Source organism: Antennarius striatus, chromosome 11 (genome assembly GCF_040054535.1).
Source record: "Antennarius striatus isolate MH-2024 chromosome 11, ASM4005453v1, whole genome shotgun sequence".
Classification (NCBI taxonomy): domain Eukaryota; kingdom Metazoa; phylum Chordata; class Actinopteri; order Lophiiformes; family Antennariidae; genus Antennarius; species Antennarius striatus.
In genome coordinates this window covers 20,067,710-20,091,825 of record NC_090786.1, presented here as the reverse complement: position 1 = coordinate 20,091,825, position 24,116 = coordinate 20,067,710, and the positions used below count along the sequence as shown (strand labels likewise).

Below are 24,116 nucleotides of genomic sequence, written 5' to 3'. Positions count from 1 at the left end.
TTTTACTACCTAAAAATGAGCAAACAGCCAGCAGTAGGTCTGTATTCGTTTTAATGTCCAAACCAGCCTCACCAAACGACACATACATTTGTGATCTGTATTTGTGCTTCTTCATATTTTTCTATTCTTCTTTGCACAGATCTTCAAGGCCTAACAATGATTTGAAGGATGGTGGTGGTGGTGGGGTGTCAAGTTCTATTGAACTGTTTTCCAGTCTTGCAAGCAATAATGAGTTCTTGTTGATAACGTCCTGTATTAACATTATCGTGTAAAAGGGTCAATGAGGAGATTCTAATTCTGTTGGATGAAGGTGTGGGACGGATGACAGGAGGTGGAATCCCTTTACAACCCCCTGCCCCCCCACCCCCTCCCCGGTCAGTGAGTGGGGCGCCACCCAGGCACATGGGCCTGGCCTCCCTAAAATAACCTACGACTAGTGTGCTGACAAATGTTGAGACTTGTACGGGTGACAAGTTTACCCTTAGCTACTCGCGTCTGTATTTTTCTGTAAACGTTGAGGTGAACTGTGATAAAAGAAGGAAGGCTGGGCAGCTGCCGGCGTCCACAGTTGCCCCAGGTGGTAACAAGCAGAAGACGGAATCTCCCTCTGTGGGCACAGGTGGACTCTGAGTAGGACTCACCAGGCTCCGAAGGGGCCGGCTGGGCTGATCCTGAAGGTAAAACTATTGTTGTTGGTTGTATTTTGGCATCATCCAAACACGACATTGAGCCTGAAATGAATCCTCTTGATCTGCTTGGGAGTGTGGCGTTGAACCGGAGACCCTTCATCCACAGCCTCCCGTTTCTGTGGATTCTAATTCTGTTTGTTTAAACTGATTCCTGGCTGATTAAAATCAGAACAAGGGCCACGCTGGACCAGAGGGACTGATTTTTGTGTTGATTTTCTTCATGTAAACTGACCCCTTGCTATTATTAGATGTGACTCGGTGGGCTTGGAGCCTGTTTGCAAAGGATTAATGTACACAACAGCTGCAGCCTCAGATCCGTTGGAAGAGCGTTACTGCCTGTCTTAATTGCGATATTTGAGTGTCAGTAGCATATGCGTCACCTAGCTAGCATTTATATTCAATTAAAAGTTGTAAAAACACCAATCATACGTGCGTTGGTCTGAGTGGGGAGAGCGGAACAGCCTGAGCCCGACAGGTCTGGTATCAGTGACGAACCTGATACCCTGTCCAGGCTGACATTAGGCTCGATAAAAGTTATTTATACTTTATTTCGCCTGTTTTTAACTCCAGTCTCTGAATTCAAGTTCTATCTATACAACAAACATTTCACAAATGATTGTTTTAACATAAGATAATAAGGTAACATATATTAACTGTACTGAAAACAAGATCCTATTATTTCTCCTACATTTACTGTAGTGATTAAAGGTGTGTTGGGGTGTCGGTAACATATCAACAGTTAGTATTACTGCTTTTTAGGGATACGATATTGATTAATCATTTATCTGTTGTTTAGCTTCACCACCGTTTGATCAACGGTTTAGTTTACAGTCTCCAAAATTCTGGGTTTGAGTCGCGCTCTGTGTGGAGTTTACATGTTCTCCCCGTGTCTGCGTGGGTTCTCTCTGGGTTCTCCAGCATCCTCCGGAGAACCATCCATCCTGAATGGCCTATCTAAAAAAATTGTTTCATACATAAAGCCCACTGGATTATTAAGCGCATCTGAGAATTCATCTTCAATGAATGGTCTATTTTAAAACTTTTCTCATATATAAGGCACATTGGATTATAAGAAATTGATCAAATTAAAGGCTTTGAGATGCACCTTATAGTACGGAAATTACTTTATATGGCGCATTATTATTTAGTAGTAATGCGGTGATACAGGAAACTGTGATCAAACTTACATCATTATTTTCATATAATCTGTTTACCAGGTGTTGTTTTCAACTGAGATTGATCAGATCTTTTTTATGCTCGATCTACTGTTTTCTGCATCGTAGTAAACTACAAACAAAACGTGAAAATAAATGAAATAAAAGAACCCAAACATTTGATATACCAAGAATCTTGCTTGCATGCTTATCGGATAAAAAATGCTGCCTGTGAAATATCACTGAACAGAAACACTGAGCACCTTCTGGATTTTCTGAGGAATGTAATCAAATACTTTTGGATTATTTCTGCAGCATGCAAGACAACAGTGAGCAGCCAAAGTCACTGTCGCAGCTCTTGAGAGAGAGCTACCTGGCAGAGGCCAGGGCCCAGCAGCGCCATGGCCGCTCAGACCCCCCCTCCTCACGCCTTCAGATCTACAGGTCGCTCAAAGGCAAAGTGGACGACTCAATGGGGCGCAGTGACCCCCAACACCCAGACCTCTCGGCTTTCCTCAGCCAAGAGGAGTTGGACAAGAGTGTGAATCTGGCTCGCCAGGCCATCGTTCATGAGTCTCATGAGGAGAGGTCAGAGGTCACACCATCCAGTCCTCACATCTACTCAGCCTGTGTCCCCTCTGAACCGCCATCGGTTCCCTCAGTGAGCCCCTCTCACGCCCCTTTCGCTCCGCCTTTAGAGCATAAAGACCTACCAGCAACACAAACGAACTTCACATCCGACAGGAGTAAAGAGAAAGCACCCGTACGGAAAGAACACATGATCAGGAGCAACAGGGACCCAATGGAAGGCTTTCAGGACTTAAACAGGTCCGGGAGGAACGTCCACTACGGTCCAGAGACTCAGTCTAAGAAGGAGTTCCTCAACAAGGCAGCGGACTTCATCGAGGAGCTCTCCTCTCTCTTCAAGGCCAACAGCTCCAAACGGATACGACCGAGAGGGTGCAAGACCCACAGGAGCAGGAGCCAGAGCAAGGGCCCGAGTGATGGGACCGTTAACCCCCCCAGTCCAGATGACAGGGAGCGTGTCGCCATGACTACGGAGGAGAAGGAGAGACCCAACCATGCCGTTAGCCACCAGACAGAGGTCCAGCTGGCGTCCGGAGTGGGGCATGCAGAGATTCAGGACTGCAGACTGACCGAGGAGAAGCAGCTCGATTCTGTTTCCCAGGAGGTGGAGAAGGAGACTGAAAGCTGTCCCTTAGCGGAAACCCCCTCCCCAGCTGAGCCCGTGTGCGAGCCGCCTCATTTCATCCAGAAACTGAAGAGCAGAGAGGTTTCAGAGGGCAGCAAGGTCCAGCTGGACTGCATCGTACGAGGACTCCCCGTACCCGAAGTCCGGTAAGGCAAACCCAAACCAGCACCGCTTTAGTTGATTTCCTGATTCGCAGAAACAGGAAGTCGTCCTTCGTTCATGCTCTGTCGTTTATTTTTACCCAATCTAAAAATACAATACTTTAAAAAGCATGTGGGAGAAGGATGTTGTGTCAACGGACGGAAGGATCTGGGATGTCATCAGTAAAGTGTAGCAGGAAATACTGTCACGTCACTTCTACTCAGCTGGAATATTAACCACATGTAGTGTTCCTATGTTGTTGAAGTATCTCTGCTAAGATACTGGCATGTTTCAGCTTTTCCTGCTGCTACATTTATTTGAATGATTTATCTACTTACAGTTTTCGATTGTACATGAAAAACATGCAGTAACTTCATATAACACATAATTTAGAAATGCATAAATCAACACACTGTAATACTAATTACACTATGCAATGCTGTAATAGACAGGATTTTGATTTTGCAGTACTGTTACTGTTGTTACTGTTCACATTTTTGCAGTAGTGTTTTCTTTAAGTTCTCCATTTACACAGCATTCATTTTCCACACAGTCCATGTACACACATCTGCTAAAATGACTGAAATCACTGTAGTTTGTACAAAGGCAGCAACTAGTAGTGAAACTTCTGAAAAACAAATTTACATAATAATAATAATAATGATATTGATAATGATAATGATAATGATAATGATAATGATAATGATAATGATAATGATAATGATAATGATAATGATAATGATAATAATAATAATAATGATAATAACAACAACAATATTATTATTATTATTATTATTATTATTATTATTATTATTATTATTATTATTATTATTATTATTATTATTATTATTATTATTAATAATAATAATAATAATAATAATAAAATAACTTGGCTTTGTCATTATGAAGGGAGTTTTAGTCCTCAAAAAGGACGTGCTTCTCTTGCTACTTCCAGACCGGAGCGGCGTGACGACAAGGTAAGAGCTGATTCTGTGAGGTGTGAGTGTGTGAACAGTGTTTAGGCCTTTTGTGATGTTAGGTTAACATTAGCAGCAGACATCTTAAAGCTCTTCTGGAGTTCTTCACTAGTGGTTTTGTTGGGATTGTTGGTGGTCCCTGGCTGGGTCCTAGTGACCATCTGAGGACAGCAGTGAGGCTGGGCTGTGGGACCATAAGGGGCTTTGGCTGGTGGGTCCTGCTGGGTATTGTTCAGCCACTGACACACACTCATCTGGGGAGAATGCCACTCTCAGCCATTTTTAGACTGGACTGGCACAGAGGGCTGTAGTCCTGTCTGATAATGGGACCGGCTGGGCTCTTGACAGAAGCATGAAAACTTTGGTAAGATAATGTCTAAAGTTATCGCTCTGCTGATATTGTTATGCAGTTTACTTTTGGTCTTACTGAGGATTTGCGCTCTTTGTCTTTGGTTTTTGCTTAAATGAAGTGTCTTCTTTTATCATTGTGTGTTTTATTTTGTGTGTTCTGTTACTATACAGTTCTCACAATTGAATCTAGTGGGGTTTGTGCTACACTTTGCCTCAGCACTCTTAAGGATATGAAATAAAGACATGAAAGTAGAGTTAACAGGTTCACATTTCCTATCTCTGATGGGTCAGCTTATAGCATTACAGTATATGTATTCAGATACTATACTTAGTGTTTAGCGTGTGTGATTGGGTCGGCCAGTCAGAGCTTGTGGGCTCCAGGGGGAATCTCCTCTCTGGTTCTGAAATCCTGAGAGAAAATAGCCCTGACAGGTGCAACTAGAGGGGTATTTCACTCCCAGACCATCCAGCCCCTCTACTCATGCTTTCAGTTTAGACCCTTACTCATTAGAAATGATTCAGCTCAACTCAGACAGAAGATTGGCAGTACAGCCCAGCCTTTGTTGCACCAGGGGAGGGATATTCAGTGTACTGTTGAGATTTCACTCAATAAATACTGCGAAAGATTTCTTCTCTAATGTTTCAGGTAGTTTGAAATTACCAGGAATTTAATTTAAACTTTACTAAATATTTTTGGTGTGATTTGCTGTTTCAGCTCTGGAGTTTGATGCACATTCAGGTAATTGGCTGCATATTTATTCAAACAAGTGCGTGATGATGTCTGGCCAGTGAGTAATGTATCATCTAATTCCTGTTTGTTTATTAGCTGCATTTAGAAAGCATCAAACTTCATCTGCTCAAAATAGATAATAGACGTAGTTTACAAAGAGGCTGCCGCATGAGTCGCTGGTCAGAACAGGTTTGTTATAGTTTTACAGTTAACACACAGAAAAACTGAACTTTATCATAAAGTGGAGTCAAATTCTATTATTTTCTGTCTGACAGGATTTTTTGTTTTACACGGTTAAAGTATTTCGTGTTTCATACTTTTCATACTTTTTAGACTTTTTGTTCCAAGTATAATGTGCAATTTTGTAACAGTATATTGTGTTTTAAAAAGTGTATTAAGTATATTCCAGTGCAAAATTATTTCACTGTAGCAATGAATGCTGGAGTGTATCCACAAGAGTAATGGTGGTACCTTCGCCTCACTGTAGAGGGGTTAGGGTTAGGGTTTTTCTATCAATGACATGAAAATTTCATTAGATTTTGCATAATCCTGCTGTCCAATATAAAATCCACCTCAGCGGAGATGACAAACAGCAAAACCAGAACTGTTAAAATGTTAAAAGTATCAAGGCCAAGTACGCAGTTGTTCTTGTCCGTTATCATAATCCACACAACATTAAATGAGTGTTTTTGCGATTTTATACAAAGTGGTACTTTAACTGACAACTGTAGTCTTAATGACCTGCTGCAAGACTTCAGCTTCTTGCAGCGTTCCAGAGGAATCTTGGCCCTTTCCTCAGGAACTAAAAACCTCCTGAAACATCCTGGTTTTCATGTTACAACCTCATTTTTCAAATCCCACTCGAAATTTTCTGTGAGAACTCATGCCAGGTGAGAGATGGCCACTGTAGAATGACTTCTTGTGAAACCAAGCCTGGATAGACTTGGAGGTATGAATGGAATTGTTGTCCTTCAAAACATCCAATGACATGACCTGTGATTCGGTTAGGTGACTCAAGATGAGACAACTGCAGGTTATGATTGAATGAATGGATTTCCTGACACTTGAGCCGGTTTCTTTTCATGCCTCCACAGAACAGCATCTGAGTCAAATCTGTTTTTGTTCACTTTCATCATATTTTATCTCAGCAGCGGTGAACATCTTGGGAGTTCATTCATGGAGGCTTTATATAAATTTATGCTTGAACAGAACTGTAGAACTTTGGAACTCAACTGCTAAAGTAGGTCTTCGCAGGTTGGGACAGTGCTTTAGAAACATCTAGTTAGCAAATGTTTGCTCTTACAAGAGATAATATTTAGGGGGTTGTATTGATTTGAAGCTGCAGTTGTCTGCAAAAACAACTTTTTGTGATTAAAAAAACTTAAAATCTACTGCATTAAGCGACTTAAAGTGTTGTTGTGATGAACATGTGGTAAATACTGTAAAATCTAACAGTATGGCCTTTGATATTTTGTTTATTTTTTTGGTGTTCTTTTGGCTACCCGAAGACATTTCCTTTTATTATACATGAAGTTCTGTAGGATGTGATTAGTAGGGGATATCCCCATTCTTTCACAGCAAGAAAGTTCACAACAAAATTCTGGGTTTGAAACCGCGTGGAGACCTGGGGTTCTAGGAACTTGAAGGTGTGGAGGGTTGTTTGTTTCTGTCTGTCTTAAAAATAGTAGCAGGTGGACAGTTTATAGAAGGTGGACTTCTTCAGTCCATTTCCATATAGACTGTATTTCATATGCTCGAATGCACTGAGCAGGGGGTGACGTGTGTCTCCAGGTGGTTCTGTGAGGGTAAGGAGTTGGAGAACAGCCCCGACATTCAGATCATCACCGACGGAGAGCTGCATTCTCTGGTCATCACAGAGGCGTTCGAGGAAGACACTGGGCGCTACTCCTGCTTTGCATCCAACTTCTATGGTACTGACTCCACATCAGCTGAGATCTACGTTGAAGGTGATGTTTCTTCCTTTGTTACCTACATCTGGGCAGTATTGAATGTTCACTGCTTCAGAGACTGTTGGGATACGCTGTGAATCCTCAATACAACAGACTATTTTCCTAATCCTTTTTGACATTTCATTCAATTGAGAGTACAGTCACACTTTATCTAAACGTAGATCTTATCAACTTTGTTGAAGAATGTAATTATTATTTTATTCTGAATGATAGTCGGGAAAGAGACAGCAATAGAAAAAGGAAGTTGTGAAGGGCTCAAAAGCATCTAATCGGGTCATTCCACAAGTAATGGTGTCACCAGTAACGAGTGGCAGCATCATGATTGAATGTCATCACAAGCAAAGATGGAAAGATGAAGAGAGGAACAGTTTCTCTACACACAGTTACAAAGAATTCAAAGAAACATGAACAAGTCGTCTGGACCAGTCTCATCTCAGGACTGACTGACAACAGACATTGTCCTCTGGTCTGATGAGTCCAGAAGTCCATCCTGACTGTTACCTGTACAAACGACCGGCGTCCATCATGATATGGGGGAGGTGTTAGTGTCCCTGACATACCACTTCTTTCTACCACCTGATAATAAAGTAGAGCCCTGGTACTCGACTGGCCAGACCTGTCCCCTACTGAAACTATCTGTAGTCAGTTGCAGTTAAATTGACAAGGATCCGTTTCCCTTGTTGTTTTGTCTCACACTGTCCCATCGTTTTGTAGATGTAGGGTCGTACAGTTGTGGTAAACACTGCTAGTCATGGAGTGTGTATTTGTGTGAAATGACAGGTGCCTCCTCCTCTGAATCTGATGGAGAACAACACGTTGAACATGTAGCTCAGTGAGTATTTGCACTATTCTCATTAAAAAATATATATGTGGACCTTTAAATACCTTAATCACAAAACTCCTTTATCGGTTTTGTGATTGTCAAAGGCTGCAGAGGACATCTTCTTCCCGATCAGGCCAAGCTCTCTCTGCAGAAGTGTCACCTCAACCTGTAGTACCTTCTGAGGGTCCAGCAGAGACGCTCACCTCTCCATTGACTTCAGAAATTATTCCAGAGCCATTGCCACTGGTCCAGACATCAGACATTGTGCTCCCAGCCCCAGAGCTCTCTGAAGCACCGGAAGCACCTGTAGCACGCTCCGATCAGGAGGAGACCGCCGTGTTTTCCATTCTGTCCCAGACACAAGCTCAAGAAACTCAGGAGCTCTCAACATCTGTCTCAGTCGTCTCATCTGTGCCGCCTGTCGTGTCACCTCAAATTCAACCCCCCCCACCTGAGGTTAAAAAGCTACTGCCTTCCACCATGTTGAGATGCTCAGTTTAGCATGTTGTCACCACGTCAACTATGTCCTATTTCCAGAGTCCTCAGAGTCAGACCTCCAACCACAGCTATCTACAAGGGTTGAACAGTCAAGCCATCATGGCTGCCCCGATATTCACAAAGGTAGTGATCCTCAAAACCATGTGTACTGCCCCCCTTTACTATCTGTTCACTGCTGTGTTGGTCCCAACAGAGCCTGCAGGACCTCCTGACATCAGAAGGCCAGCTGGTGGTGCTAGAGTGCCGGGTGAAGGGGGTGCCGTCACCCCGGGTGGACTGGTACAGAGACCAAAAACTGATTGAGGACTCTCCTGACTTCAGGATCCTGCAGAAGAGTAAGCTTAGTTGTCATCCATCAATCAATCAATCAAGCTTTTATTTATATAGCGCTTAATCGCATCAGCAGACATTTCAAAATGCTTTAACAGACCGACAAACCCAACCGTGCCCTCCAGAGCAAGCCTACCTACCTACCTACCTACCTACCTACCTACCTACCTACCTACCTACCTACCTACCTACCTACCTACCTACCTACCTACCTACCTACCTACCTACCTACCTACCTACCTACCTACCTACCTACCTATCTATCTATCTATCTATCTATCTATCTATCTATCTATCTATCTATCTATCTATCTATCTATCTATCTATCTATCTATCTATCTATCTATCCATCTTCTGCTCTCATGACTTTATTGTTTCTGTTTCAGAGCCCAGATCTCCATCTGAATCAGGTACATATTTCATTGATCGTTGATCATTAGTCTGTCTGAATGATGCTGTGTGGTGTACATTATAACCCAGCTGAAGTGTTTATAGTGAGAGCTGCTTTTCCCTGACCATATAAGGTCGTCTCTCATCCTGTCAGATCATTTCAACCTGCCTTAGCTGCAAATAGACTCTCAGGCCCAGGGGCACGGCGGATCTTCACTCCTCAGCTGTTAAATACGAGTCATGCATCTTTGCTAACGCATTTTAAGATTCTCTCTAACATAGAAAAGAATATGATGCAAGCACAGAAATTCAACTTGATTACGTGGGTATCATCTTCTACCTTTAGAGGACATTTGCACTCTGGTCATCGCTGAGGTCCTTCCTGAGGATTCGGGGATGTTTACTTGCACAGCGAGCAACACGTTTGGCACCGTGTCCTGCACTGCTGCACTGAGGGTCAAAGGTAATTCTTCACAAACGCACCAGTCATCAGATATTCATTTACATCATGTATTCTTACTTCAGTGCATTGAATATTTCCATTCTGTCCAGGTAACGGCAACACTAACCATGTGAGGCCTTTCACTAGTTTAATCCAAGAACCCCCCCCATCGGCTCCCACTGTAAACACTCAGCTAGAGGTTACTGTGACCAACAGCATCAAGCCCCACTCCAGCACCGTTTGTCTGGATCCTCTCGTCTCGAGCACCGTGCGTCTGGATTCTTTAAACTCAAGCAGCCTCCGCCTGGACCCCCACGTCTCTGGGGTGTTTCGTCAAGACCATCTCAGCGCCGGTCTATCCCGTTTGGAACCCCCCACGCTGAGCAGCAGCTTCTGCCTCAACGCAACCAGCATCAGCAGTCCAAAAGTAGACCCACAAGAGTCCAGTAGAGCATGTCCAGAACCACAGAGCAGCAGACAGGCGCTTCCGTACCCCAAACCCTTCTCCCCTGAGACTTCACCTGATCAGGAAGTGGCCAAACCTTCAGTGAACTCATCCGACACGAGTCCCAAAGTTAAGGGGACCACAGCCCCTCAGAATGGAAGTTCTGTTGTGGTGCCCCTCCCTGACCCCCCTGCGAACTCCTGCCTAAAGTCAGGTGCCCTGACAAACCACAAAGACCCACGCTCGAGCTCCAGAGTCGGTCTACATGTGCACTTCAAACTGCCTGAGGATGAGGAGGAAGAACAAAGCGACGCATCCACTCATTCTGATGAAGACGCCACTCAGATGTCAGCCAACAAAGAACCCCCACCAGTGCGGGCCAAACCCAAACTGTAAGTAGAGCAAAATAACAAGGGAACAAGTAGAATATTGCCACAAATGGCTGTCAGAAAGGTTTGCAGCAGGGTTAGAAGGAGGGAAAGTGTTTTTGTAAACCATCTTTGCTGGTTACACGATCTGTATTTAGGGGTGGGAGGTTCCACTTCCACTTGGAAAACTAGGAGCTGCATCAGTTACGTTTCATAAATCCATGCATGCAGACTATAAATGTGGACCTTCCACCTCTCAAAAACAAAGGATGGCATTTTCTATTTGTAAGTTGACTTTTATGTATTTCTATTTACCTGATGTTTGAGATAGACCTGTGGATGGATTCTTGTGTTTTAATAATGGTTGCTTTCGTAAGTGACCCCTTAAACGTAAAACACAGATAAAGATGAATATAACAGCTTGTTTCGTGTTGTTTGGTTTGAAATTTGCTCATATTAGTGAGATGGTAAATAGAGCTGGAGCTTGAATGGTATGTTATTTGGAAACTGCGTGTTGGTAGCCCATAAAAGGGCAGAGCATTCTTCGCCCTGACTTTGGCTCATTCCTGGTGGGGTTTACTGCAAGGAAATAAGTCATCAGCGCAGCGCGCTGAGCCTCTCTCCTCCTCACCATGTATAGTGTCATCTTTTTTGGTTGTAACTCCAGTTTCGCTTTAATCCACAGGGATCCGGCTCAGCTCCAGCTTCTGCACAACCAGGTCCTCCTGGAGCAGCGACAGGAGACCGAACCTCCGACCCAGACCCCCGTCCAGCCTCAGTCTCACACTGCTGTCCAAATACCGATTCAGTCTGAAGCCCAAAGCTCACACAAAGGACCATTGTGGTCACCCAGAATGCATCAGGAACCCCCTTCAGCATCTCACCAATCCTTCCTGAACACCACAGTGTCACCGCAGCAGAAACCCCTCCCTGTATTCCAAATGACCACCGCCATCCCGGCTTCCTTTCTGAGCTCTTCTCCAGCAGTCGGCACCACCCTTTCGACCCGTCTCAACACGTCACCTGCTACTCCTTTGAGCTACCCGTCTTCCACGACTCAGCTGATGCCTCCTCCACTGGTGACCTCCACTCAACGTGCCCCACAGATGTCAACGCTTCCTCCTCTCAGCGTAGCACCGGTCACCCAGATGAACACCATCCATGCCTCACACATAAATCTGTCCGCTGCAGTTCTTTCCAGAAGTATACCCATAAAGGACTCTGTCGCACCTCCAGCGCCCAACTTTAGTGCCGATCCAGTGCCGACCATGCAGCAGATCATATCTCCAGCTCCTCTCCTGCGGAGCACCCACGCCTCCCTCATGAACCTCACGCCAACCTCCCACTCCTTTAATTACGCCCGGCCGAAGGAGTTCATAGCTGCCCAGACGTTGTCACCAGTCAGGAGTCCCTCCCCCACGGAGTCACCAGTCCCCCTGCTCCATGAGCTGGCAGCCGAGCTCAACTCTTCTGCTGCCAGCTCCCCAACTCTCCCAGTTTCCTCCCAGCCACCCAAGTTCTTCCCCACCAGGGTACTCACATCTCCCACCAGCCCTCCGTCTCTCGTGTCCTCACCGACGATGGGACTGGGAACGTTCCTCAACAGCGCCTTGTTTCTTCGAGCCCAGTCGCCTCCCCAAACCTCGTCTCCCACCTCCAGCAGCTCGACCCCCAGCCCCATCCAGAACCCGGTGGCGTTCCTCAGCTCCGTCCTGCCGTCCCTTTCTCTAAGTCAGCCCACCAACTCAATGGGTCTGCCCAGGGGGGCTCCTATGGGGTACGTCCTCTCCGATGCTCTGTAAAGGGATTTGATTGGTGGACTATCACATGTTTCTCTTCTAAATCTTCAGGCTGAAAAAGAACGTACCAAAGGTGCGCCTCCACTCAGCCGACGACATCCGTGAAACCAAAGAAAGTCTGTTCCAAGCCATTGAGGAAAAGCTTCGGTTTACGGAAGACACTCCACATTCTGCCCACCAGCAGGTACCGAGTGATTCGATGCTCCAAAGCTATGATTCACTTCTCATTCGGTTGCAGTGGAGCAAACAACACAACAAATGAAAGTTAGCTTCGCCCACAAATGAATGTCAATAAATGTTGCCTTGGAGATGGAGGTTTGCGATCACAGTCATCACGGTTTTAACTAACCAACTCTGGCAATCTAGTTAAAAAACAACTTTTCTAAGATAGCGTTACTTGGCTTATTAACTAATGGCTGCCTATTCATACTAATATAACACTGAAAAAGTTCAACTAAAGGAACAAAAAAATCTCTGACAATGACTTGGAGAACTTATTCATTATTCCATCCTTAGTCGTTCATGGTTATTCATCATTGTCTGCCCATGTACCAAATAACATGTTCCATCAGTGTGTGTTTGTGTGTCTTCTGTTGGTGTTCATCATCCATCCCTATGCTCTCATAGAAGCTGAGTGTTGTGAGGGAAACAGCGAGCACATCCCACGGACCAATCATTCCTGCTTCTGTCATTAACTATGATGAGGTACAAGGATCCTCCCACTTTACACTACTTTCTACGACGCTCTCGGGGTCATTAAAACGATCTGGAATTAAATAACCAAATCTTGATAATTTTTCATATTCTCACCTAAGCCCCATAATTAACCAGTATCAAGCATTAAAACTTTTTTTTTTAAACTAATAATCTGCACTAGTAATAAAAACACAACTGTAGGATTAAAATTCAATAAGCAACTCTACTGTTGCCGTATCATTTTATATTTTTCCATCTGAAATTTGCAGCCACCTGCAACAAATTAAGAAGGGGGTGGGATGAGTTCTACCCAACCTTAATATTTCATTTGTGGACTACAAGTAAACTGTGTTACATTATAAGTATATTTTATGTTAGTTTTACTTCACAAAACTGTTTACACACCTATCATAACACAAAGTGAAGTTTTTTATTGTTATCTTTTTAAAAAAAAAAATTCTGATTAGTTCGTTCCTTCAATATATTTTCACAGAATGTGGTGACGTACTGAGGATAACAAATAACAAGAGCTGTGATTAACCACACAACTTAACTTCTTTCAGCATGTAACCAGTGAAATGCAACCTCGGCGGGGGATCCTGAGTATTTCATGCTTGCTCTGTTTGCATTTCAAATTTTCCTAAGATCTCAAAACCTCAACTCAAAAGCCTCCATATAAAGTTTTATCTGGCGACAAACCCATAAATGAAAAGTCTATGAAAAAGTTCTTACTATAAATTGAAGCATTTACGTATCTAGATATTATATTTCCAGTGGTTCATATTGTTCTCTCTCTTATCCTAAACCATGAGACATCTTGTCAGATTCCACTGCATGATCCTCATCTAGTCGTTCTTGTTTTAAAATTTGAGATGTAACTTGGTACTTTAATATAGATTTATCATCCTTCTCATAACTGCACACATCTCCAAGAGCATTTGTTGCTGTGTGCCTGCATGTTTCCAGGAAATATCCTGGACACTCTGGTGTAGGTACGAAGGTGGTGCGTGCAGCGAGACGTTTGTGGAGATGACTTTTATGTAGTCGTTTTCTTTTTCCAGGAGTACAAAGTGTCCAATTTTGAGCAGAGACTAATGAGCGAGATTGAATTCCGTTTGGAGCGAACGCCAGTCGAGGAGTCGGATGATGAGGTGCAGCACGACGATATCCCGACTGGAAAATGCATCGCGCCTATATTTGACAAAAAATTAAAGAACTTCAAGGCCATGGAAGGTGTGCCTGTCACTCTTTCATGTAAAGTCGTGGGAATCCCTGTCCCAAAGGTGAGAGGTCAACAAATATGCTTCACATGATGTTTAACTTTCATCCCAACCGTTTATCCTTCACATCTCGCTTCAGGTTTACTGGTTCAAGGATGGCAAGCAGATCTTGAGAAAGAACACCCATTACAGGAAGATTAGGGAAGGGGATGGGATTTGTTCTTTGCATATAGGGTCCACGACGAATGATGATGATGGCAACTACACCATCATGGCAGCGAATCCACAGGTAGTCCAATGTCAGGTTCCGTTTCATGCTATCAGCAATTTTTTTTTCCCAGGATGGTGAATCGAATTTGATGTTTAACAATTCTTAGGGGCGAATCAGCTGCTCGGGTCATTTGATCATCCAAACGGGACCCCCCCGGAACCGACTCACGCCTATTCATTCTCAGCGGTGAGCAGGATGGTCTGTGTGGAGTGTGAAGTGTGTCATTGACTGAGACAAGCAAGTATTTACTCACTAGGATGCATGAATGAATGCAAGTACACAAGGGTGCAAACCAGCGTTGGTGGGACACTGGTAACAACACCACTTTGCAGAGACAGAGAGAAGATAGAGACTAATGCAGTGACGTGTGGAGAGGTTCATGGCTGGTTTGGCACTGATTTCATCATAACTATGAACCTACAGTTTAGCTTATTCACCATTTAATTAGCAACAGGTCATTTTTAAAGGCTCAGAGAAGATTTATTTACACGTACAAACCGTAACAATTAGCACATTTGATTAAAAAAAAGTTATGTTGTTTCCTACATGCTTATTTGTTACATTTACTTATAAATGACGTCCATGCGCAGCTCCTTCTGAACAAAAGCAGCAAAAAAAATTTGAGTTCAGATATGCAATCCTCCATTTTTATAGTAAGGCAAGGCGAACGGAAAATAAATGAATGGCTGCACTTGACTGTAGTTCATAGTTTACTGTCACTTCTTCTACGGCCGAGGACGAGGAATCCTCTGCCGAACCCCTGACATCACGTCACTGGCCTAATGTGTGTCCATCTATGCTGGAACTCTGACATGCTCTGTAACAGAAAGATATGGAACAGAACTATTCCTTAACAAAGTTCTACGTACCTTCTTGTTTCCAGGGTCCGAGCCCGCATACAGGAAGTTGAAAGCGAGCAAACCCAGGAGCGCTTCTTTCAGCCTCACTTCCTCCAAGCTCCAGGGGACATGCTCGCTCATGAAGGGAGGCTCTGTCGACTAGACTGTAAGGTACGCTCGCGTCCACGTAAGTAATACAGCTGGTAAAATAATGCATTTTTGCCTCACATTAATTTCAGGCTTTTGTGTTTTGCAGGTGAGTGGCCTACCCAACCCAGAATTGATGTGGTTGGTCAACGGGAGACCGATCTATCCAGACATGTACCACAAGATGTTGGTGAGAGAGAATGGAGTCCATTCTCTGGTCATTGATCCTCTGACAAAGAGGGATGCTGGGATATACACGTGCATCGCGAGCAACAAAGCAGGGCAGAGCTCCTTTAGTCTAGAACTGAAAGTTGTGGGTAAGAACCGGACGCCATCACAAATCCTTTAATAGTCTTGTGTGATTTTCTCACCACGTCTTGGAACACCAGTAATCTAAATCATGCTATTTAGAGAAAGAGATGAAGCACCCTCCCCAGTTCTTGGAGAAGCTGCAGAATATGGGTATTCCTGAAGGAACCCCGGTCAGGCTGGAGTGTCGGGTGATGGGCATGCCCCCTCCAGCCATCTTCTGGAAGAAAGACAATGACACCATTCCTAAGACTAAGGACAGAATTAGGTCAGTAGGAGTTTAGAGCTCCCCACAAGGAGGTTTTTGTTTCATATATAGTATTTTCTACATATAAGGTGCATCTAAAGGCCTTTAATTTTCTCAAAAACCGAGAGTGCGCCTTGTAATCCAGTGCGCCTTATATATGAAAATGGTTTCAGAGTAGGTCATTCATCGAAGATGCGCCTTATAGTCCAGTGCGCCTTTTAGTGTGGAAAATACCTGATGGTTTTAAATCTCTGAACATCTGAGGTTAATTCTACATTGTCTGTTCCTTCCAGCATGACCCAGGATGCATCAGGGTACGTGTGCCTCCTCATCCATCCGACCACCAGAGACGATGCTGGCTGGTACACGGTGTCAGCAAAAAATGAAGCTGGAATTATATCCTGCACCTGCAGGCTCGATATCTATGGTTAATATTCTGTGTCACTGTAAACTTTATTAAGACACGTGCCATATTTGTATGCATGTCACTAGTAGTAATACCAGCTATTTGCTGCATCTTTAGCCCAGTGGCATCAGAACATCCCTGCACCGATGAGGAAGGCTCCGCGCACAGGCAGCTGCTATGCAGCCCTAGCAGGCCAGGGACTGGACATTAAGTCAACTTTTGCCACTTCAGAGACCAGCCCCATCCTCTTCTCCAGCTCCCCTCCGGAGGCCATGCTGGAGAGCGAGGAGCTGTGAGAGGCACGGTGGCCCTCAAGGGGGCCTGCCAGCATGTTCCGTGACCTTTTGTGAGGTCAAACCAGTGGAGGACGGAAAGGAGAATGACGATCCGAGTGGATTGTCATGTGATTTTTGTTTAATGCCATTGAAGTGATGCATTCATGTTAGAATGGGAAATTACTTGTGTTGAAGCTACCAACACTGATAGTGGGTTTGTCACCATTCCTATTGACTCAAGTCATATGAAGAATGTTTCACCGACAAAATAATAGGAGGATTGAAAAGTCTTAGCTCACGAGCCAACAGTGGGGTTGAGGAATGTTCTCTGACTGGTCTGAATAACTCTAGTTTTCTACAGTAAGTATCTACTTTATTAGTGCTATTCTCAAAGCGGTACCAGTTCCACTTTTATTGAAAATTACATTTACCTGTACCGTTAGTAATAGCTGATTCAAAGTTTCTATAAGTTGTGGTTTTTGTTGATTTTTTTTAGTAATCTGAAATAGTTTTAAAGTATATTAATAGACATTTGAATGTTGCCACATACAACATTTTATTTAAATGGCTTCAACAAAGTGGGATTTTTTTTTCTTCTTCATTTGTCTGTAAACTTTCTTGACATTCATCACTGGTTCAGAATTTGGCACCATGTTTTCCACATGTTTGCATGCCACTGGATGATGGAGATGAAATATAGTTTGACTCACGGTCACAAAAACTAACACGCTGTTGGCTGAGTCTCATTCACGGTTGTTATTTGAAGTATGAAAACTTTCAGCTTTGCTTTCAAACGCTTTGCTTTCAAGTGATTTAATTCAGCTTTGTATCGACAAAGATTAAACTCAACTGAATCTGCAGTTGTAAAGAGAGAATGAGAAATTAAAAGTACCAGAAGTCACGTCTTTGTTTGTGGTGTCCTGCAGAGGTTTTCATCACGCCTTTATTTTGATAAATTCAAGTCAGTTTGACATGTGTTGAAAAAAGAACATGTTCAACTGACATAAAGTTGCACATTGTAAAATACTTTTGTTCTTCTCAAAATAAAGTTATATTTATTCAAATGGCTGATATGTTCCCTTTCTGGTCGTTGTGCATTCATCTGTGTTTGTCGGTTGGTTTGTTGTTGAATTTCCATGAAACCTGGTTAGAAGAAGTTTAATTGGACCAGAAGAGACTTCATTAAATTTTGGTGAGGATCTGTATGAAGTAGCCGATGCAGGATTTTTTTTTTTCCTTTCACATCCTGTAATGTTGTGAGATTTTTGTTTCTGAGGAAACAATGTATGGACCACAACAAAAACATCAGGCATGAATTGAAAAAGTTTGGATCCATCAGGTTTAAACGGTTGACTGTCCAGCAAATTAAAATAATGGTTGTCAGACTCTGATCTTGGGTAATATTATAATAATAACTTTATAATTAAACATTAAACTAACTAACCAATGTCCAATACTGTATATAAGTCCTTCTTGTTTCCTGAAGAATGTACTAAAACCTATTTAATGGTCATCTTATTCTGCTACTTCTGATACTAATGTGTACAGTTGTAAATTTAGTTATAAAATGTAAGATTTACTATATTTTTGCAATAAACATATCACACTGCATTGTTTTATAAGAGCGCAAGGAAATACTTTATTCCATATTTGTAACAAAATCCTATTTTTCCTGACTACACACCCCAACCCTGACCCCCTTCTGAGCCACATTTCAAAAGTAGTCAACTTATTCCTCTGCAGAGCAGTGGCTGCTGGGAGCTTGTTTTGATGATGCTGTAATCACAGCACCATTAGCTAAGACTGGGGCCGCATTCAAAACAAAGAGTACAACTCAAAGGCAATTAAGTTTTGCTAATCAGTCCAATTAGAGGGGAAGAAAGTTCAAATGAGCATAAAATTACATTTACCTTACGTGACCTAATTATACTCCGACCCTCATTTCACCAGCTGCTGGTGCTAGTGTGTGTGTGTGTGTGGGGGGGGGGGGTTTACAGTGGATGTGTGACTTAGAATGAGTTGTTGTGTTTCATTTATCTCTGGCTATTTCATTTTGTGGTTTTATTTTTAATCCTATTTACCAAGATGTTTTAATTTTGGTTTTACATGGTCTGCATGATTATTGTTGTGTCAGTATGTTCCGATTCTCCATAGACGTCTACATGTATTTGAACCCTAATTGTGTATCTGGTAGGCTTACTGCTCATGATCCTGTGCTGATAATGAGATTTCAATCACATTTAGGGGGATCCTGTCTTACTTTCTCCTGTACTAAACATATGCTTAGAGCCTAATCCCCATTTCTCCATCAGAACACTGAGTTGTCGTTCCTGTCAGAGCAGACGGGTCACTCCTCAGCTGTGACATATGGCTTTTGACAGAGAACATGGCTCAGCTAGCGGCTCTCAGACAAGCCAATCATGTGACGAGTTGTAAAAAAAAAAAAAAACAGGGAGGAAGACACCGAAGGGCCGGGGCCACGTCTGAGACGAGGCCCTCAGACAAGCAGCAGCTGGCAAACTACATCAATCTGTAATCAATGAACCAACTGGTAGATGGGATTATATGCCTAATTGCACAGCTAACCAGTCCATCCCAAAGTGACCAGACAGCATCAGCTTGTGTCCATGACCCAGTCCCAGAGACAGCCATTATTCCAGGGTCCTGACGGTGATTAATCATTCATAACCTGTCTCCACACCAAACTTCTGAGTTTGTCAATCCTCAGGACGGGAGCCCCGCTTCAAATGGAGGTCTGACCCCAGAAAACAAAGCAGCAGAGTGGAAGAAATATTCAGATCTTCCTCTATATCACACGTGTAGTCATCATAACTTTAAGTGTTGTGGTAAGAAGCTGAAACGAACAAGGGTACAAGAACACATTATTTAAAATGACATCTTCTACACTGCAAAAATGTTAGATTCTATGTTATTAACAATACATCAAAGTTCTACAGTATATTAATGTTTAGTTTAAAAACAAAATATACTTTACTATCATGTTATCTTTAGTGTAAAGATTTAAGCTACTATAACACAGTAAATACAACCAACAGAAAAATGCCAAAATATTTATAAGGACAAAAAACTACAATTCTCACTGCATTACTGTACTTAAACAAATCCCATATAAACTTACAATTTACTCTAAGTCATTAGACCACTATCTGAAGTGAATGGAGCAATAGCACAGCATGGTCCGAGTTCTGTCAAGTGTTTTTGCATATTCTGATAATGAAATGTGTGTCTGGAGAGGGAAGGTGACAGAAGAACATCCTCCTGGATTACAGCAGATGGGCAGGACAGTCAGACAAATTATTCTGTCTGTCCTTTTCTCCTGGACCAATCGATCAATTATTTATTTCTAATGCGGTCCCCAGCACATAAGGAGCATTAATGTATCCCACATACTGTGATTCATTAAGACCACAGCACCCTTGGACATCATGTTGTCAAGTCAAAGTGAAAAAAGGAGAATTCCATTTTTTTCTCTTCACAAAAGGCTCTCCACATTTCAAATGTCGAAGTAATCTGTAAAACATCTTGGACAATATGTCTGAGAGCCATAATCCCCTGATGTTCTGTTAAAATCCCCCAGGTTACAGGCCACACTTGCAGCTCTGTTGCCTCAGGCTAATCTCAGATTATTGTTAACATCACATGGAGACCAGTTACATGAAGAGTGAAAGGGGAAATCTTTGTGTCTTATGTCACTTAATAAACTCTAATGTACTTAAAACATTACACAGTGTAGTCAGTTCAGGAACAAGTGAGACACACAGCTAAATACACCTAGGACTGAGTCACAGATATATTCATATAGAATTTAACGCATTAAAAAAATCGAATTTTAAATTTTTTAATGCATTAAATATTATTTAAGAATTAAAAAAACACAATGAGATATACTGTCTGATTGTATGTTTCCCAATAGAAGTATATTTTAATTAAAAGCATGCAGGAATCAAATATGTTAAAAAAAAAAATAGAATAGTGCTTTCTAACAATGTCAGCAACACATTTGATTTTTTACATTTCTCTTATGCTTGACAGTAAATATATTATAATATTCTGGCAAATTAAAGTTGAATTAAGAGTTTAGTTCTAGTTAGTTAGTTGTTGTTGTTTTTTTAAGTGATGGTACTTGATTGATATGATCAACTGGAAAATATCCATAATCTCAGCCTTTTAAAGGTTTGTGTGTGTCATCAGCTGGGCTGAGCCGTGCGACCAGATGGTGGACTTTTGGTGTTTGTGACACATGGCTGTGAGTGAAGCCACAGCCACATCGGCCAGCCCAGGATAATTGGAATTTCATTAAGGTTTTGTTTGTGTGTGTGTGTGTGTGTGTGTGTATGTGTGTGTGTGTGTGTGTGTATATATGTTTGGGAGTCTGCATGATGTGTATATCTATAGTAATACTGAGGATGGGGGTGGAGTAGGGGTGGGGCAGGGACTCCACCTGCTGCCACCTGTTCCTCTGCTCCATCCTATAAAAGCTGCTCTTTCCCTGCAGGATCACACACACACACACACACACGCACGCACACACACACATACACACACACACACACGCACACACACGTTTTCCTCCTCTGACTCTCCACTATCTGGAGTTACAAACATTTCTACGCAGACGACACCGGCCTGAGATGTCAGCCCGGCTTCCACAGTCAGGACACCTCTGAGAACACGCTGAAGCTGAAGCTGAAGCTGAAACTGGAAACTTACATCTCGATTCCTGCCTGAGAACGTACGCCGGTTGGATTCACCACTTATAAACCATGAAGTCTCGCCGACCCAGCTGCACTGACTCTGGATCCGAGTCGTCAGAACCAGACTCCAACAAGCCAGAGAAATACGAGACGGCCACGAGGCGACGGATGGCGGCCAACGCCAGGGAGAGGAAGCGGATGCAGGGTTTGAACACCGCCTTTGATCGCCTGCGTAAAGTGGTGCCCCAGTGGGGTCAGGACAAGAAACTGTCCAAGTATGAAACTCTGCAGATGGCCCTGAGCTACATCATGGCTCTGAACCGGATCCTGACCGACGCCAGGAGACACAACGCCCCTCACCGGCAGTGGCTGGACCTGCAGTTGGACTGTGTGCAGTCTGAAAACTATTCGTGCCTCATGAGGTACGAGTCTGAGGCGGGCCAGGAGTTCCTCCACCCGTCGTTCTCTTATCAGTATGACGCACATCAGCTCCACGCATAAGCCGCCGCCACGTGGTAGATAATAAGTCATGTTGTTGCAAACAATGTGAAGATTTTTCCTTTAATCTAGGAGACAGTAAATACTTTTGTATTGCATTATTTTCTTTGCGTATTTAATTTTCCTACGACTGATCAGATGGATTCTGTTTTAGTTTGAAGTCTCTTTTTGTTCGCTTAGAGAGAAAAATACACTGTTGAGCATTTTCTTGTTCATAATGTAGCAGTGACAGACATGTAGTGTCTGAATGAGCACTAGACTGGACTACCATACACACAACGTGTGTTTTCTATCACTTATTTTGATATGACCCTAAAATGTTGTGCAATGTTCAAAGGATTCTGTGAAAATCATGGCGGTCTAATTTAAAGTTAATGTGTAACTCTTTTGTAATAAATATAAAATGAACCACGGGGAATATTTTTCATATGCAGACCTCTATTTTGTTGTATTATAGTTTTTGATCAAGAATAAAAAAATATTTTTTCTGAAAATTATTTCTGTTTCTATTTATTTTCTTTATTGGGAAGAGTTAAAACAATTAATGGGATTTAAATTCACTTTAACATTTATTGGTGCAACGCTTCTTCAAGAAAAAAGAAATCTTTAATAATTAGAATGCTTTTGGCATTTTAACTCTAATTAGCTCTCTGTTTCTTCTTTGTGTGGGATAATAACAAGCCAATAAAAGATAATTTACAGCACTTCAGTTGTTTTGTAAGTGTGTCATGTTCTGTGTGGATTAATGAAAGATGTCCTGCTCGCCCTTTGCTCTGCGCCCCGGGAAATAAACCATCTCTTTGTCCCGAGACTCTGCGCTCTGAGATAAGACATTCTTACGTCAGTGAGAATCCAACATTTAAATAATGTACTCTAAAAATATCACATTATTTTACTAGTGTTCAATAACATAAGACTTTGCAACATGACAGTCCAAACTTATGCAGACACAAACTTGGATGGTAGAGTTTATAATCCCAGCCGGTCCATTATCTGAACCACAGCTCCAGATTTAATGGCAATCAGCTACTGAACAGTGATTGTTCTAGATTTTAAAACGTTTGCACGGTGGCACAAGCCACAGCGAATTAAGGAAGCCCGTGTACCAGATCCTGCCGCGGCTTCAGAGGGGGAGCAGAAATTAAACTCTATTGTGTGTTAATGGCTGTGTGTAATGACTCTGTTCAGAGTCACTGAAGCACGAACGCCTATAGCTGGACCCAAAGTCTGTCTGCACTGCGTAGAGAACACACACGGCTCTATCTGACTGATACCAGTGATTATAGAGATTATTTGGTGGTAATATTTGTGACTCTTTATCATTATTTCATCTCATATTTTGGTGCTTCTGATTTAATGCCTCTAAATACCCTAAACATGTAAACAAAAATAAATTATAATGATAAATCATAGGATAAAAACAACATTTTATTAATTGAATTAACTGTTACAGGAGGCTCTGCTGATGGATGAGGTGCTCAGGACTGATGCAGATGGTCACCAGGATTCCCATGGCGTGTGGAGTGTTTGCATACCCAATAACTGCTTCCTGACAGTTGGCATGTCAAAAATGAATAGATTGCAGAGGTCAAAGTGCATAATGGTAATGAGAGGGAGACCCGCCGTAACACTGCAATTATGTTCTTTATTAATTCAGCCGCAGAACAGTTGGTGACAAAAAAATATCAGGCAGTTAATTGATTCCAATAGTTACACGTTATTGTAGGAGCTGGTCATCAATAATGGAAATAGCATGCTTTACCTCAGGAGGGTCAGAAAGGGCCACACAAATTCAAATGTATTTTTGCCGCTAAATAATTCAGCATTCCAACGTGTTCTCTTTTAATAGACATTCTAAGTGATTCTAATTCTAATTCTAATTGTGTGATACTGTATGTGCTGCTGCACTGAATCCCAATAACGTACAAGTCTGAAGTGAATATTTCACTTTTGCAAATGCAATTCTTGAGGCAATGTTGAATATGAAAAAAAACTAAAGGAATTAATATATTATAAATTGTACCAAAAGTCACTTTTCTATAGTGTATGGGAGGTACATTCAAAAAGGTAGGAGGAAAAATATTCAATAGTTTTTGAGATGAGACTGTTAACCCTCCGAGGAGACAAAACACTGAGAAAGAGGAGAAATTCAACTTGTAGTCATGGAATAAA

The 24,116-nt window shown here is 42.4% G+C and overlaps 2 protein-coding genes across 4 annotated transcripts; both read left to right on the top strand.

Moving 5' to 3' along the window:
• Positions 1 to 391: 391 nt before the first annotated feature.
• mypn (myopalladin) lies at positions 392 to 17,799 on the top strand. 3 transcript variants are annotated; one of them, XM_068327665.1, is made up of 21 exons: positions 397 to 677; positions 2,159 to 3,202; positions 7,047 to 7,222; positions 8,006 to 8,057; positions 8,153 to 8,504; positions 8,586 to 8,669; positions 8,740 to 8,881; positions 9,264 to 9,287; positions 9,614 to 9,730; positions 9,820 to 10,546; positions 11,208 to 12,299; positions 12,373 to 12,505; positions 12,949 to 13,026; positions 14,079 to 14,300; positions 14,377 to 14,526; positions 14,615 to 14,694; positions 15,392 to 15,518; positions 15,604 to 15,811; positions 15,906 to 16,071; positions 16,344 to 16,477; positions 16,574 to 17,799. In XM_068327665.1, exons 2-21 carry the CDS (start codon positions 2,160 to 2,162, stop codon positions 16,750 to 16,752), a joined length of 5,286 nt encoding a protein of 1,761 aa, XP_068183766.1. In that variant the 5' UTR covers positions 397 to 677; position 2,159; the 3' UTR covers positions 16,753 to 17,799. The 3 variants fall into 3 exon arrangements, with proteins under 3 accessions (XP_068183768.1, XP_068183766.1, XP_068183767.1); XM_068327666.1 differs by lacking the exon at positions 12,949 to 13,026; XM_068327667.1 differs by lacking the exons at positions 15,906 to 16,071; positions 16,344 to 16,477; positions 16,574 to 17,799 and having other exon boundaries at positions 392 to 677; positions 15,587 to 15,721.
• Positions 17,800 to 21,468: 3,669 nt separating this feature from the next.
• Positions 21,469 to 22,347, top strand: atoh7 (atonal bHLH transcription factor 7). The gene has a single exon (XM_068328155.1). It carries the CDS (start codon positions 21,516 to 21,518, stop codon positions 21,945 to 21,947), a length of 432 nt encoding a protein of 143 aa, XP_068184256.1. The 5' UTR covers positions 21,469 to 21,515; the 3' UTR covers positions 21,948 to 22,347.
• Positions 22,348 to 24,116: the final 1,769 nt, after the last annotated feature.